General features: G+C 45.7%; 1 protein-coding gene, 1 long non-coding RNA gene and 1 pseudogene across 12 annotated transcripts in view; 2 read left to right on the top strand and 1 right to left on the bottom strand.

The window, feature by feature from the left end:
* The window catches only part of KIF5A (kinesin family member 5A), a 44,222-nt gene that overhangs the window by 12,173 nt on the left and 16,486 nt on the right, over positions 1 to 15,563 (bottom strand). For 5 of the 11 annotated variants that reach the window (XR_003045460.1, XM_015587012.2, XM_025044732.1 and 2 more), the window contains 19 exons: positions 15,375 to 15,479; positions 15,038 to 15,186; positions 14,779 to 14,927; positions 14,319 to 14,494; positions 13,230 to 13,298; positions 12,322 to 12,528; positions 11,855 to 12,001; positions 11,098 to 11,286; positions 10,604 to 10,721; positions 10,176 to 10,240; positions 9,957 to 10,066; positions 9,467 to 9,568; positions 8,870 to 8,930; positions 8,576 to 8,647; positions 8,324 to 8,428; positions 5,530 to 5,746; positions 5,118 to 5,271; positions 4,731 to 4,813; positions 3,744 to 3,857 (listed from right to left, as the gene is read on the bottom strand). Coding sequence is in view for 9 of the 11 variants with exons in the window: in XM_015587012.2 (XP_015442498.2) it covers positions 3,744 to 3,857; positions 4,731 to 4,813; positions 5,118 to 5,271; positions 5,530 to 5,746; positions 8,324 to 8,428; positions 8,576 to 8,647; positions 8,870 to 8,930; positions 9,467 to 9,568; positions 9,957 to 10,066; positions 10,176 to 10,240; positions 10,604 to 10,721; positions 11,098 to 11,286; positions 11,855 to 12,001; positions 12,322 to 12,528; positions 13,230 to 13,298; positions 14,319 to 14,494; positions 14,779 to 14,927; positions 15,038 to 15,186; positions 15,375 to 15,479 (2,392 nt within the window). In the remaining 2 variants the exon portion in view is untranslated. Of the gene's footprint in view, positions 1 to 3,649; positions 3,858 to 4,301; positions 4,330 to 4,730; positions 4,814 to 5,117; positions 5,272 to 5,529; positions 5,747 to 8,323; positions 8,429 to 8,575; positions 8,648 to 8,869; positions 8,931 to 9,466; positions 9,569 to 9,956; positions 10,067 to 10,175; positions 10,241 to 10,603; positions 10,722 to 11,097; positions 11,287 to 11,854; positions 12,002 to 12,321; positions 12,529 to 13,229; positions 13,299 to 14,318; positions 14,495 to 14,778; positions 14,928 to 15,037; positions 15,187 to 15,374; positions 15,480 to 15,563 lie in introns of those variants that run through there. The other 6 variants (XM_015587013.2, XM_006908955.3, XM_025044736.1 and 3 more) reach the window with 6 other exon arrangements.
* LOC112477420 overlaps positions 3,864 to 15,563 on the top strand; it is a 21,189-nt gene continuing 9,489 nt past the window's right edge. Inside the window, exons 1-2 of the long non-coding RNA XR_003045464.1 lie at positions 3,864 to 4,049; positions 6,747 to 6,791. This is a non-coding gene — a long non-coding RNA (uncharacterized LOC112477420). The remainder of the gene's footprint in view (positions 4,050 to 6,746; positions 6,792 to 15,563) is intronic.
* Positions 13,552 to 13,670, top strand: LOC112477452 (annotated as a pseudogene).

Here is a 15,563-nt window from a genome sequence, read left to right as displayed (position 1 = left end):
GCAAAGTCAGCATAGAGATGCACTGGAGAAGGAGGGGATTGATGCTGGGACTAAGGTGATGGTCTGGGAAAAAAATGAGACCATTTTTTGTTAAAAATTACCAACAACCTAGATAAGTGTTCACCAATAGTGGAATGGTTGAATAATTTATAGGATAACTACATGAAACTATGTATCTATATTTTAATGAGATATATCTATATATATTGGCATGAAAAAATTCCTCAGGATATATTGCCAAGTGAAAAAAAAAAATAAAACCCCTGTGTGTAAATAGATAGAAGAATACCTGGAAGGATATATACCACACTGTCAAATACCATAATATGCAAGGAAAAGAGAGAATGGAGAGGGAAAAGATTTACAACACTGTAGAGTCATCATTGAATTTATTTTATTTTAAAGATAATCTATGTACATCAAATAAATACACACTGGGGTTTGTGCAGTTTGGTTTGTCTTCCACGCTAGCATGCAACATTTTGGCAGATGTGAGTGGGCAAGCCAGGTGCCCTCTGTGGTGACCCTGGCTCTCTGAAACGGATATGGTGAGTGTCGGTGGGGGAGGGGGAGGAGGAGGAGGAAGATGTGGAGTGAACCTTCTGGTGAAGGCTTTGTGTGTGTATGTTATTTCTGAGTTATGTAAGTGAATTATATTTCCCTTACATCTTGCTAAAAAGAAGGCTGCTTCTTCGGTCACCTCTCTCCTCATCTGCCCCTACACCTTCACAATTTCTTATATTTTTTAAAAGAATCATTTGGTGGCAAGATTACATAAAACCCACTGGATTCTTAAGTGTCCTCCTGGTAAATATTAGCACAAGTCTACAGGTATACACGTTATCTTCTTCCTCTCTGACTGGGTCTGGAGACAGTGTGGCTCATCCACTCACCCTTGCCCTCTTTGCTATGAATTGCAAGCTTGGGACAAGGAAGTCAGATTGAACCCCTTTCCTGAGAACAGTGGTTTTCAAACTACTCTACAGAACCCTCAGGGTCTCTTAGGACTGTTCAAGAACTCCCCAATGAAAGAAGCATTTTCCATCAAATAAAAAAAATGCAAACTGCTCAGGTCTGCATCATTTAGTTATTTCTTATATCAGGGTTCTCTATAAGATTTGTTTTGAAAAATGTTTGAATATCACTACCTTGGATTTTTTTTTTCTCCTTAATTGCTAATAGGGGCCCAACAGGTCAAAGGAAAAGGGACTACTTTTCTTGAAAGAGTCTTGGGCCAGTACAGCCTATATTAACCAACTGGCAGTCCTTGAGCTTTCTTTCCTGACTTAGAAGTTAGGAGATGGTTGCCCTGCTGCTGGGGGATCCTGTTTTTCCATCCTAGCTAAAACTGGATATCTGAACACCAGATTTTCTTGATTTAGACTGGCTTGTAACCTCCACTCTCCATCCCTGCGGTTACCTGGAAAGCCACCTTAGCACCATGTGGAAGGAAAGGACATCTCAAACCAAAACATAGTCCTATCAATTACATGAGGGGTAGGGAGCCTGGGGAAAGAGAGCCCCTAGTTCAAGCCCTCGGGCTCCTCCGCCTCAGGAAAATCTGCCCTGCCCTTTCTTTAAAGTGCACTTATGAGATGGGGACGTTATAGAAAGAACTCTTTTGTGGAAAAAAATTTTTTTTTAATGTATATTGGGGAAAAGGCAGGCTCCAGCTTGAAAGGAAGGCATCTCAAGATAGCTATTTTACCAGTGAACTGGAAACCCCCAAACCAAAAGGTCGAAATGGGAAGAACATGCAGCCCAAGGAATCCAGCTTATGTGGCAAAAAATGCTTAGGAACTTCCCAGTCTGTTTAACCTCAAACCCAAAGAAGCAATCATTTGACTATCCTTGCTTATAATTATACCATGGACAGATGAGCAACCATTTGACAGACTGTTAGAAGGGTCTGCCTCCTCAATTTTTCAAAATATTTTAAAGCAACTCTAGGTTCTGGTCATTAGCTGTGGGGTTGAGACTATTAAAAGGAGTTTGGAGAAGAAAGAGAAGTGATCCCTTGAGCAAGCCATGTTCTCAGTTATCCAAGGAGGAATAGGAAGAGGGAGGCAAAAGGCAGATTTCAGAGGGCAGAGATGCATACCTGGAATCCCTTGGTTTGAGTGAGGGGGGTGTATGAAGAAAATCCATATAATTTAGTAGTCCTTCCATTTTACCCTCTACTGTGCTATATGTGAAAGAGGAGGAAGGAAGAGTCTATTTCTGTATCTTATGATGCTAAGACATTCTTCTGCTTAAGGCTTTGTGTGTATGTGTGTGCGTGTGTGCGTGTGTGTGTGTGTGTGTGTGTGTGTGTGTGTGTGTGTGTGAAGGATCACAGCCCTCTAGCTCCCGTTTTTCCTTTTATCTCCGTGACTAACACCACGCAGTGTGAGAGACGTATATATGAGAGAAAGAAGAGACATATGCCCTCCTCCCTATTGCCCCAAATGAGGAGGGGTATACTATGCTTAGAAATTGCTAAATACATAATTAGATACTTAGAGAGTAAAACAGACATAGCAGCAGCTTTTGATAAATAGATACAGAGTACAAAGAGATACAGAGTAAGAGAAGACATCAAACAATACAGTCAAACAACAAGGATTGGGGAAGGAGTTAGCATCAGAGACCACAGGTTTGCAGCATGCTGAGAGAAGAGGCCTCAGTCCCTTTTAGAAACTGGAGAAGAAAGAGAAAGAGGTTGTGAGGAACCACCTGCAGCCCAGCCACTGAAAAGGAACAGGGTGACATTTGTACATACTTTGGTTTACAGTCCTGTTCCATTAATACCAACGACCAGACACCACCCTCCCAGCCCCTGCTCCTCTACCCCAGATCTTCCTAACTCCTCCTTCCCCATTCCTATTTCTTTGCTTCTCATGCCTTTTTGCTTGTCTGTGCCTGGCCTACTACTCTGGAAAAGCCCTGGAGAGGGCTCGGCTGGATGCAACCCGGTAAGAAACTGGCCAAGTTCTCTCATTTCTAGTTCTCCAAAGATCCAAAGTGGACCAAAAAAAAAAAAAAAAACTGGATCCCAGTGCCCATTTCTTGGCCCTAAAGCAACCATGGTGAGAAGTCTGGTGGGCACACAAGAACCAGAAAGGTGCCTGTGCTATTAGAGGAGAGGACCTAGGGATAGAGGTAGAGAAGGCTTGGAGGTAAGAACACAGCTGTTTTCCATCTCACAGAGCAATATGAGAGAGGAGTGCTGACAATGCACCTGGAGAAACAAAAAGTTAGACCCCGAGCACTTTCTAAAGCTTATTGGTGACATATAGATATAATGAGTATAGGACACAGGTACAGAAATAAATCAAACATCTCCTTTACTGGAGATGTCTTAGAAAATACCTATCCATCCAAAATTATTTTATAGTGGAGGCAGAGGGAGGATTGAGATGATCTCCCAAGGTCTCCTAATATCTAATGCATCCTGTGACCTAAGGGTGGCTCTGGATCCATTTGCCTTTTTTCACTTCTTTTGACATGTGGCAGTGACCCCTAGTGGCAGAAAGGCAGTACTGTGGCTACTACTAGGGATGCAGGGAAAGCATAAGGGGGGAGGGGAGATAAGAGGACCTGGGGCAGTGTGACTGTAGCTCCTAGGACGGAGAAAACAGGAGTTGGGGGACAGCTAAGTAGTAAAAGGTTTGAGATGATAAATAAAAGTGGGAGAAATAAATAGGCTGAGGGCAAGAAAGGAGGCAACCTGAGGCTGGTCAGAGGAATCGGCCTGAAGCTACCTGAAAGTGCAGGTATGCAGCAGTCCAGTGGGAGATTAGCTGGCCGCAGTCTCTTGGTGGAGAGGGAAAAGCTTGGCCTGGTCCTCAGCCTCATAGCCGCATGGCAGATCACTCCTAGAAGAAGAGACCCACCACAATCACAGCATTGTCAGCCCTGTATAAATGAAAGCATTCCTCTCATTCCGCTTTCATAGCATTCCTATGAGATAATAAAGGGCAGGGACTATTCAGGTTTTACAGGAATCCAGGGAAAAGCAAAGCCACAGAGATGGAGCTGACTTGCCCAAGATCACAAAGTTCTCCAAGGTAGGAGAGAAACCAAGGGTATCAGATTATTCCCCCAGCCCCATCACCAGAATACGGAGAAGCCACAGATGGGATTGGAGGAGGGGCCGGTATTCTGCAATGAGGCAGGGCAGTGATGGCAAGACCAATTCTCCATTTCCTTCCCCCCAACCCCCAAGGCCCCAGGGAACCTTTAACTAGGGCATGAGGGAAATTTAATCATTTCTTCCAGTCCCACCCAGAGAACCCAGGAGCAGTAATGACTTGGTGTACCTATTGTCATTGATATCTGTAGCGTTTCCTGAAGAGATCATCATTGAGAACACAAGATTAGAAGAAAAAAAAGGACTGGGTGTTAGAAACAGTCTTCCTAACCCCTCTCTCACCCTAATCCCTTAAGAAAGAAAGGTGATTCTTCGAAGCATAGCTACATCTGGGTCTGTGGCACGCTATCTACAACCACTCCATACTACATCATTTTATTTGAGAAAAAGCCTTCCTGAGCCCTCACAAAGGAGAGTTGAGGAAAGGAAGGTAACGGTAGGGACAGGTATGGTAATAGGAGGAATCTACTTCTAAGAGTCCAAGATCCTGAAGGGACGGGCAGTGTTCAACCTGTAGGTACAGGGTCACTTACTTTTCTTATACTTTTCAACTTGCCCTCGGGATCCCAAAGGCTGGTGACCCATCTTTTTCACTTACCATTGTCCATGTTGGCCTTCTGGTAGGAAGCCAAGGGGCTGCCAGAAGACATGGTCCCACTGCCGGTACAGGAGTTTGCAAAGCTGGATGGAGCAGAGGAGAGAGATGCAGCCTTTGGCACCTACCCCCACTATTCCAAGGACCTTCATCCACACTCACCCTCTGGAATGGAGCCATACACCTCCCCCCACCGCCAGAGAACGAAGAACAACAAACATGGTCGCAGCTGGGAAGGCAGCCTTCTAATCATAGATGTGAAGTTGAGAAAGAGTTAATGAAGCTACTTAGGAAATAATTAAGTTTCACCCAATAATTGACCCAACCTTATGCCTTATAGGGTACAGAGAGCCTTAGGTCGGGACCTAGTCCATGCCCATGGTCACTCACTACATATCTGAGGTGGTGCTAGGTGCAGGCTGCAGGTACAGATTCTGGTAGTTCTGGAAGAGGCTGTTGGTATAACTGATGCACTCAGGGCTTCGGGTACCATAGGGGTTGGTGGGTGAAGATGCTGGGTAGTGGCCAGGTCGGACGGGTTTGGCTGTGGTAAAGAAAAGAAAATGACCCTGAGGAGGCTATTTGTTACCCTGCAGTTGCCCTGGTCCACTGAAATCATTTAGCTAGAATTGAACTAGTCACCTATAATTCATTTTTATACTTTTTTGGGGTGATGGTAGGGTGAGGTGGGGGGGGCATGTAGAATAAGAAGCAATGATCTAGTTGCTTGACACGTAGGAATTTGCTGAATTTCCCCAGGTGGTAACTCCACCTTGCCTACTGCTATCCACTCTCCACTCACCAATCTGAGCAGAATGGCCCCTCTTGCCAGAGCTCTTGTACCGAACAGCCTCCTTGATGCGGTCCACCTCCTGCTGGTACCGGCGCTTGTCCTTCATGGCGCCCTCCTTGGCTTCCTTCAGTGCACCCTCCAGGGCCTTAACTCTCTCAGCCGTAGCCCTAAGTCGTTTTTCCAATTTAGGAAGCTCACAACGCAGATCTGCATTGTCACGTACCAGCTGTGGGGTGAGCCCAGGGAAAGATGCGGAAAGAAAGGCAAGGGACCCAAGAGAGAGCCAGCAGTGGAATGGGGAATGCAGGTGGGGAGACAGAATAAAGAAAAATCGAGTCAGAGAAGACAGAGACCATGCATGCTGTTTCCTCGAAAAGCCTTACTCCCTTTACCTAACGTGCTGTTTTAGCCAGTTTTTTGCCTCTTCTTGAGCAAATGGTGGTCAGGCATTAAAAAGTCACATTTTTTTTCTGGGCAGCAAAATGTGCCAACTCCATTGTAGCCCAGAACTCTTGTAACAGCACCCTGTCCGAGTCTCCTCCTGACCTAGACATAACCCCCTCAATATCTCACAGCTTATGCCAAACCAACAGCCCCAGGGCAACCATGGGGATGAAGCACCCCTCACCCAGAGATAGCTTTATGGGCATGCACGGGGCGGGGCAGCGAGAGCACAGTAGCAGTTTGGAGGGTGGATATGGCATTGAGTGCAGGTGAGGTACAGTGCAGAGCAGGAGCAGAAGCTGGAATACAGGAGTCCCCACTCACCCCTAACCCCCACACATACACACAACGACGCCCCATAGGAAGGAAAGAAAATGTTTGAGGTTCACAAACATTTGTGCTCATTACCTTCACAGTCCAGGATTTCCTGGGCTGTCCCTCCCCCATTTAAATTAAGCTACAGTGTGATAGCAACCACCTTGCAGCCAGAAAAGACCTCCTGATCTTTTTAGGTGGGTCTCACACATGACTGGGAGCACTACAGATTGCCAAAGGAGCCGGCCTTGGAAGATATCAGGGAAATCAGTGTAGCTGGGAACTGTGGCAGAAAGGGCAGAGCTAGAAACACTTCTGTGCCCCTTTAATTTTGGACAATTTACAGATTATAAACAGTGTTTTGCTGTGATAATTGTTTAGCTTAATTAGTAATGGGGCTGTAGCCCTGGCTATTTAAGATTCTGTTGATGGAGAAATTTCTACATCTCTCTCATTTTCCTTTCTAGCCTCGCGTCTGCTGCGGTAGGAAATTTTGAGGATCTATCCTATAGGTAAGTAGTTTTGGGTCTTTGGGACTTGGAGCAGAGGCAGAAGCTTCAGTGAGGCGTTGGGGGTGGGGAATAGCCTGTAATTTCCTGACATATGCCACAACATGGGTGAACCCGGAGGACATTATGCTAAGTGAAATAAATCAGTCACCAAAGGACAAATACTGTATGCTATTCCACTTATGTGAGGTAGTTAGAGTAGTCAAAATCATAGAGGCAGAAAGTAGAATGATGAGTGCCAGGGGTTGAGGAGAGGGAGGAATGAAGAGTTAGTGTTTAATGGGTACAGAGTTTCATTTCTATAAAATGAAAAGAGTTCTGAAGATGCATGGTGGTGATGACTGCGTAACATTATAAGTGTATTTAATACCACAGAATTGTACACTTAAAAATGATTAGGGTGGTAAATTTTGTTATGTGTACTTTACCACAATAAAAATAAATTGGGGAATAAAGCAATATAACATGCATTTAGATAGAGAAGGAAAATGAACACATGGAAATGAAAAAGAATGGCAGAACTGATTACAAATGTTTCTTTCATGTCTTTCAACTTTTCTATAATATTGTTACACTGTTTTATATAAGCAAAGTGCCCCCTCTAGAGATAGCAGTAAAGCCCTCTGCAGGCCTAAATAAAATAAACTCTGTAGGCTGTCACTGGATTTTTTTCATTATTAAAAAAAGCAAAAAAAAAAAAAAAATGTACTGAGTATTTACTATATCTGCTGGGCAGAGCACTGGGAGGAAAAGAAGTTTAAGCTCAAGTTTGGCGAGAATATGAGTTTAAGTGAAATTTTAAGATGGATTTGAAAAGAAGGAAATGAAATATAGGTTAGGGTTTATCTTCTGAATTAGTTAAAAGAGCCCGTTGACAGACTGTTGCATCTGTCTTCAAGTCTCAACTATTTGGCTCTGTCCGCACCAAACATTTCCTGTCCAGACTCCTTTGGACTGCCCCTTCTACCTCCCCGCCCCATACCTTTGAAACCCAGTCATCCACCTAAGAAACCGCAGCAGCAAGGAGGGGGACAGAGAGGCAGCAACTTAATACACAGGAGTTTTGCATGGCCCCAATCAGGGGCTGGTTGGGCCATCTAGAGGACATCATTGAATTTCCCTGCATGCCTGCCCCAGGCCTAAACAGAGAGTTCTCTCCATGAGAGAAAGCCCAAATTCCCTGGCTTCTTTCTGTCTACTTTATGTCTCTGGCTAAAGTCTGACTAGTATCCTCGGGTATAGTTGCAGCCCCATGCGTCTGAACTCCCAATCACTTTCAACCTCTCTCTCCAACAATGTAGGCCTGGGGATTCCACTTTGAGAGAGAGGCAGGTTGGGAGCTTTGAGAAGGGAAAACAGGCATGGAACAAAGAACAAGGTAAAAGTGGAACCAAATATGGTATAAAGAAGGGATTAGTGGGAAAAGTAAGGAAAACATGCAAGTAGATTTCCCTAAATCCAGGGGGCCTCTGAGCATTTGGTATCCCAGGCATCTGGCCTTGAGAGTTCTCTTTACCGCTTCCCCCCACTCTTACCTGTTTGTGAACCTTTGTAAGCTGTTCCAGGTTGTTCTCAAGAAAGGAAATCTTCTGCTTTTGGGAGTGAATCCCCCCACTGTCCTCGGGCTCCATTTCTGCACTCTGATGAAAGACAGAGGGAAAGACGTGGTTGTACTGAAGCTGAACAGGCCCCATGCCAGCCAGCCCCACAGACCAGGGGCTGGAAGAACCTGAGAACTGGAGGACAAGATGGGGGCTGGGAAGAGCCCAAGTGAGGGTGGCACTCACTTTCTTGACTCGAGTCGTGACGTCTTGAACGAACAGCTTGCGAAGGTTGTGGAGGGTCTGGAGTTCCCGGGCCTGGAAAGAATGATAAAAGACTGGGATAGCCAAATAACAGGTCACTCTTCCCACTTCAAAATTACTGGAACCTTCAGTCTGTCTAGTCAAGTGAGTGTCACTCATCCTTTGAAAAAAAGTGTGCCTGATTATGCCATAGACTGACTTTGCAGAGAACAGGAGGAATGAGGTTAGAAAGAAATCAGGAAGAAAAGATAAAGTCCCCACACCCTGTTAACTCACAACTGTCTCCTCCAGACCCTTGAGGTCCTGCTTGGACTGCTCATGTCGCTCGTACAGAAATCTGGAGGAAGGGGAAAACAGAAGAATCTCTCAAGACCCTCCTTCCTCCCTTTCTCCTCCCTCCTCCATTCCTTTTATTTATTTATTTATTTTTATTACTTATACAAGTTACCCGTCTTCACTGTGCAGAATAGAAAGAAGAAAAAAGCAAGACATGTTTCATAAAAAGCCCATGATTTTACTACTTACAGATCAAACCACCATGAACATTCTCGTGTCCATCTTTCCAGACTCTTTTTTTCTATGAATGTACATCCCATATGCATTTTATGGGATCGTAACACTCACACTTTTTTGTAACCTGAGTTTTACACTTAACAAACATCTTTCCATGTCAGCTAATATTCAACAGAGGTTATTTCTGAAAGTCTCCTTTTTTTTTCCGCCCCCTTCTCTACCCATCAAATTATTCTTTTGAGGAATTGCTTCCTATGGTCACCATATTCACATCTTCACTGCACCGTGCCTCTGCAGGTGTGGCTGAGTGGCAGTTGGAGCCTATGTGGCTGTGGGTCTGCAGGCGGACCCATCACTCACGTCAGCTCCTGGAGTTTGGTGCTCTTCTCATGTTCTTCATTCTTCAGCTTCTCATAGTCAGCCTGAAGCTTCTCTAGCTCTAACTGGAGCTTCTGATTCAGGCTGCAGAGGGCAAGGAGATATTGGAGAGAACAAAAAGATGTGAATGATGAAGAAAGGGAAGACCAGCTCCTCAAGCATTTTCCCTCTTTTACAAGTGAGTCCAGTTAGAACTGATGCTTCTACCTTCAGATATCACAGGCTTAGGCCACTGCTTCCAAGACAAAGTAAGAAACTCTGAACTATCTAATCAAAAGAGCCTCAAGGATTAGGATTAGTTCTTATGCCTTATACCTCCTGGAGCTGGACTGCAAAATCATGTTATTGTTGGAGGAATGATACATGGAAGTTAAAGAACTGGATCCTCGGCCAAGAGGGATGGATCATCTGAGTGGGCATGGCAAAGTGAAAGGACTGAGTGGAAACCAGAGCCACCCTCAGGAATTCTTACTCTTTGAGTTCATCGATGGTCTTCTGCTTCTCGTTGATCTCATCCCGGAGCCGGGCCAGCTGCCGGTGGTGGGCCTCCCGGTGACTCTCCATCTGTAGCTCCAGGGCCTTCTGCAAACAATGCCATCTCAAGCTCAAAGCCAGACTCCCCAACACCAGTTCAGCAAGGGCCAGCGCAGTTCTGCCAGGCCCTGGTTATCCCCATACCTTCCCCACTCACCTTCATTTCGTCTGCATCCTGTGTGTCTGGCTCCTTGTCCTTCAGGGCCACTTCATGTACTGTTTCTGAGAGAAAGAGGGGAAGACAGTATATATTACATCTACCTCTTCCAGGAAGAATTTCACTTTGTGACCAGAGCTCCAGGGAAGGCAGGGGACATCTACCCAGATTTGGCCCACAGGGATGTGCTTCTGGATAGGACAGCCCCACATGATGTAGCAGGGACAGAGGACAATTGATTGTGTACAATAAGCTACATGCAAAAGCTTGCTAAGTAGCATATGAGTTAGTCTCCGTGATTTTAGTCTCATGCTTTGGGTGAGTGTGCTGTCCAGTGGTTTCTTTTGATGTTTGTCACTTTCCCTCCATGCACCCTCTGGGATCCCAGATCATAGGATGGGTGGATTAGAGATTTAAGAAGGCCTCACCCTGGGCCTGGAGCTTGGCCAATTCATCACTCAGGGAGTCATAGGACTCTTCTAGGTGCCGTTTCTTGAGCTCCATGCTCTGCATGTATTCTGTAAGTGAGCGGATCTTGGCCTCATGCTGGTGAGGGAAGGATTGGTGAGAGGAAGAAGATGGATGGAGCAAAGGATACAACTTTGGGCAGTGCAGACCTCTGTAAACTCCAGCTCTCCTCTCAGGCCCTCCCCTCCTGCCATGCCTTCCGTGAGGATGCAGGGTCTAGGCCATTCCTCCGGAGACCTTTACTTTAGACCACATCAGCTCACAAGCCAATGTCCCCCCAAACCTTTATTTCTCTAGCCCAGACTCTCCCCTGCTACCCCAAGCTCTTCTGTCTTTGACTTCAGTCGACTCTAGGCCCTTGACATAAAAGTAGGTGCTAGGAGTTTTATCCCATAACCACAGAGTCACCCTCTTATCCCACAGCGTGCAAAGGTTTTCAACCTCCAGCACTCACCTGGGAGATGAGGAGCTGGCAAGATGAGAGCTCCCGCCCAGTCACTTCCATCTTGCGATGACATTCAACCTGGAGGTTCTCCAGCTGCCGGCACCGCTTGACCACAGACTTGACCTCCGATTTGATTTTGCTGATGTAGAGTCGGGCCACGGTAAACTCCTCCTCAATGGCCCCACTGATCTCCACTGGCTGTTGGGGGAAAGGGAGGGAAGAGGTGCTCTGCTGCAGAAAACCTTTTATCCATTCTCTTCCACTCTGCCTATCCCCACACTCACCCATACACAGAGACTCAGGTGCGACAGGTATTCTCCAAATAACTTTTAGCAGTTCTCTATCACCTGGCATTTCACATTATATCCCTCTACCTGCACTTAAAGATCCAATTCTGACAGTCACTTGCTTCCATCTTATAAAGTGATATGTTTTTCTTTTGCAGTCATACTGTTCCGCTTAATCACCCAGATGGGCCATTATCACTGCCACAGATCTGCATATATCATTTCTAAATCTGTGCCCCCTTCTCTAAATCCTGCTTTGAGCATATCTCCATTGCTCCTTTATTCAGCAGCCTTTAGAAGGTGTATTTTCAGTTGATTCTGTACAAACCTCTACTTGTTTTCCTGTGTCCAGTTTGAGGGTGTGTTTCTTGGATCTTCGGCCTGCCTTTCTCAAGGGCCTGGGTTGTTCTGCCTTGCATCTCCCACCAGTGCCCAGAACAAGAATGACCTGAAAGCCTGCTACCTCTTTCTTCACTCACCAGTTTAATCTCCCCGTTGCCCACGATGACACTGAACTCACTCAGGTCCTTCATCAGCCCGTTCAGCACCTCAGCAATTCGTTTTCGCTGGTGTCCACTGACCTCCTGTAGCCGCTGCAACTCAGACTCCAGGGACAGCATGGTGGCCTAGAGATAGCCCCTCAGGTCATCCCATCACCACCTTTCTGCTCCCTTCCCCAGCCCAGGCAGAGGCCTCTCCCTTCATGCATGACCCTGACAGCTGCTATGGCTGCTATGAAGAAAACATAGGCCCTGCAGAAAGGCCTGGAAAAGAGAGGGATCAAGAGGGCTAAGTGTAGTGGGCCAGTGGAGGAAGGTCTCACAACACACTGAACAGCAGTACAAAGGTACAAACATTATGCAGCCCTGGAAGGAAGGAGAGGTCCCTTTGGATGTGGAGGATGTTCTGAGGCCAGGGAGCGCTTAGATTCAGGTCAGCCACTCACCACCTTCTGAGACAGCTCATCCACCAGAAGCTGGTTCTGCTGGCTCTTTTCTTCCACCTCTTGGGACTTCTGGTCGTAGTTCACAGCCAGCTCCTCCAGGGCCTGCAGCACTTCCTTCACCTCATCCTTAGCAGCATCGTTCTCCGACTGCAGGTGGCTCAACTCTTGCTGGACCTTCTCATTGTCACCTCGAGTGGACACCAGCAGCTTCAAGGGAGAGGGGAGGCATGTGAGAGAGTCTGCTGCCACTGACCACTTCTGTGGCCCCTTGGTCTGGGGAAGCTGAGCCCCCGTCCCAGGCATAGCTCTAGGAGAGTGGCCAGGGCCAATATAAGAGTCAAGAGGAAGTGGGCTTTAGGCTTCTTAGAAATAAGGCATCAGAGATATAGAGAACAAACTGATAATTGTCAGATGGGAAGGGTTGGGGGCTGGGTGAAAAAAGTGAAGGGATTAAGAAGTACAAATTGGCAGTTACAAAACAGTCACAAGACGTAAAGTACCTCATAGAGCCTATAGTCAATAATATTATAATAACTATGTATGATGCCAGGAGGGTACTAGATTTATGTAAGATTTATGTAGATTTATGTACTAGACATTTGTAAGTTATACAAATGTCTAACCATTATGCTGTACACCTGAAACTAATATAATATTGAATGTCAACTGTAACTGAAAAAAAAATTTAATTTACTCAAGCTTGGCTTTACCTAAATAAATAAATAAATAGGGCAACAGAATGAAGAATCACCTAGACACCAATTAAGTCCCCAAACTTCTATAGTTTTGGAGGTGACTAATCTTAGCTGAATGCTCCTTATTCCATCTGACTGTAAAAAGATCTTTCTTTTTAAGCCTTCTAGGGATGAACACCTCTCTCCTCCATGTCTTGCCCTCCTCCCCATTACCTCTTCCTGGTCCAGCATTTGCTGCTTGAGCTTCTCTATGAGCTGGCTCTGCTGGTTGATCTCATCATCCTGTTGGAGGCAAGAGGGAAAGATGGAGTGAAGGGAAGCTAGTCGTTCCAGTTTAGCCTTATGGGATTGAGGGAGCAGTAGGATCTTGATAAAATCCAGATACTATAGGCTTTGAATTAAAACCCTCATATCCTAAAAGAATATCTTCAGCTTCTTTCCTCAACTTCTACCCTCACTTTTAAATTCCTTTCTCCCTGGAAGTTGGTATACCCTTGACAATACACAGCAAAAAGCTTAAAATGTTCATATTCTTGTCTATGGCCATGCCACCCTCAACAAGCCCGATCCCGTCTGATCTCGGAAGCTAAGCAGGGACGGGCATGGTTAGTACTTGGATGGGAGACCATCTAGGAAGACCAGGTGCTATAGGCATAAAAAATAAAAAATAAGGGATTGTAAGCTGACAAGGTCCTTGCAATCTGTGAGGTAAACCAAGGGTTGGCTCACCTAAAAAATAATAAAAATAAATAAAATTTTTAAAAAATGTTCATATCCTTAACCTACACATTCTACTCTAGTGCTCCATTCTAATCAAATCATTCAAAAGCTAAGTATTATGTACAAGAGGCAAAGTTAGTCATTTCATAAGAATTTATAAAAGCAAAACAAAACAAAACGAAAAACTAGAAAGCCTGTAATAAGTGAATGGTTAAATACATTCTGATAAATGGACTGTTAAGCAGCCATTTAAAAATACTTTTATGAAGAATTGTTAAAAGTAAGAAATTGTTCATTATATAATACTGAATGAAAAAAAATTGAATGCAAAGTTACATATACAGTATATCTCAATTGCGTGGTATATGTACAAAGAAAAGCAAAATGTTAATAGTGTTATTTCTGAATGGTGGAATGATGGATGATTTTAATTTCCTTCTATGTATTTTTATTTATCTTCTACATTTTCAATAATGAGCATTTATCCATTTTAAAATCATAAAAGGGCCATATAAGCTAATTTTTAAATCTCTCACTTCTCTCCCCACTGGACTCACCGGTGCCCTGCCTAACTGTCCTCACCTTGTCATCGAGCTGCTTGTAGAGGCGGCGGATTTCCTCCTCATACTTCTGCCGCTCCTCGGGTGCAATACGCACCACGATGGAGGAGTTGTCATTCACTGGTGTCTCCTCGCAGAGCTCAGCTCCCAAGGTTGCATCCTCCCCGGCCAGGCGCTCTGTCTCAGGCACATTCTCTCCTGTTGAAGGGGCAGAACAAGGTGAGGGATGGGAGAAGGGAAAGCGGCATCCAAGGGTCCTTTCTCTCTCACTTCTCAACACCAAGACTCCTCTCTTGCCAAGTGGACCTTTTCGGGGGTGGGGGAGTATGGTAGTCAGGCCCTTGCCCCTTCCCTCATGGCCGCCCTGCTGCACTCCTCCAGAAATATAGCCCTTAAGCACGACTCCAGACAGGACCCTCTCTGGCTCCCTAAGCCCCCTCCTCCTCCTCCTGTCTCCTGTGCCTGCAGGTCCCCTCACTAACCATTGCGCCAGCGGCTCAGCTCAGCCTCCAGCTTTGCAATTGTTTCCTTCTGAGCCTTTGTCTTTTCCTTCTCCTTCTCATATTTCTTCTTCCACTGCTCAGCAGTCAACTCTAGATTCACTGAGGCAGTGTTCTTAATAGTCTTTGCCCTGGGTGAGGAGAAGGGAACAAAGAGACAAGACCTCCACTAAGGCTCACGTGATGCTGAGGGGAGAGAGCGGCAGGGGCTGGGCAGGGAGCTAGGGACCCCGCGACTGACCGCTGCCCAAACATCAGGGTAGACTTGGTCTCTGCATCATTGTAGCTGGATGGTGAGCAGCAGATGAACATAGTTGTCCGGCAGTTTCCTCCCAGGGAGTCCTGGAGAATCCGTGTCATTTTGCTATCACGATATGGAACATAGCTTTTCTGGAGTAGGAAGAAGATGTGAATCAGAAAAATAAATTTAAGAGGAGAATCAGAAAGGACAGTGGTGCTGACTAGAGATTGGGCAATCCATGAATAGGGGCCTGGTAAAATGGCAGCCTCAGGAGAAGGTGGAGGAAGAGAAGGTGGGAGATGGAGTAGAACTTGAGGGGTGAGGGGACCGTGCTCACAGTGCCCTCAGCCAGCGCAGAGATCACATTCCCCAGGGCTGACAGTGACTTGTTGATATTCTTTGCCTCATCCAGGACGGCTCCCTCTGCTCCAGTCTTGCTGACCTACCAGGACATTAAAGGACGAGTATGTCATGCAAAGGGAGAGGGCTCTTACCACCTATTTTCCATGTAGTGGGGCTCAGCCCA

The sequence above is a fragment of the Pteropus alecto genome, unplaced genomic scaffold (assembly GCF_000325575.1).
Source record: "Pteropus alecto unplaced genomic scaffold, ASM32557v1 scaffold433, whole genome shotgun sequence".
NCBI lineage: Eukaryota > Metazoa > Chordata > Mammalia > Chiroptera > Pteropodidae > Pteropus > Pteropus alecto.
Note: the sequence above shows the minus strand (reverse complement) of the source record. Positions and strands in the feature narration are given on the sequence as shown.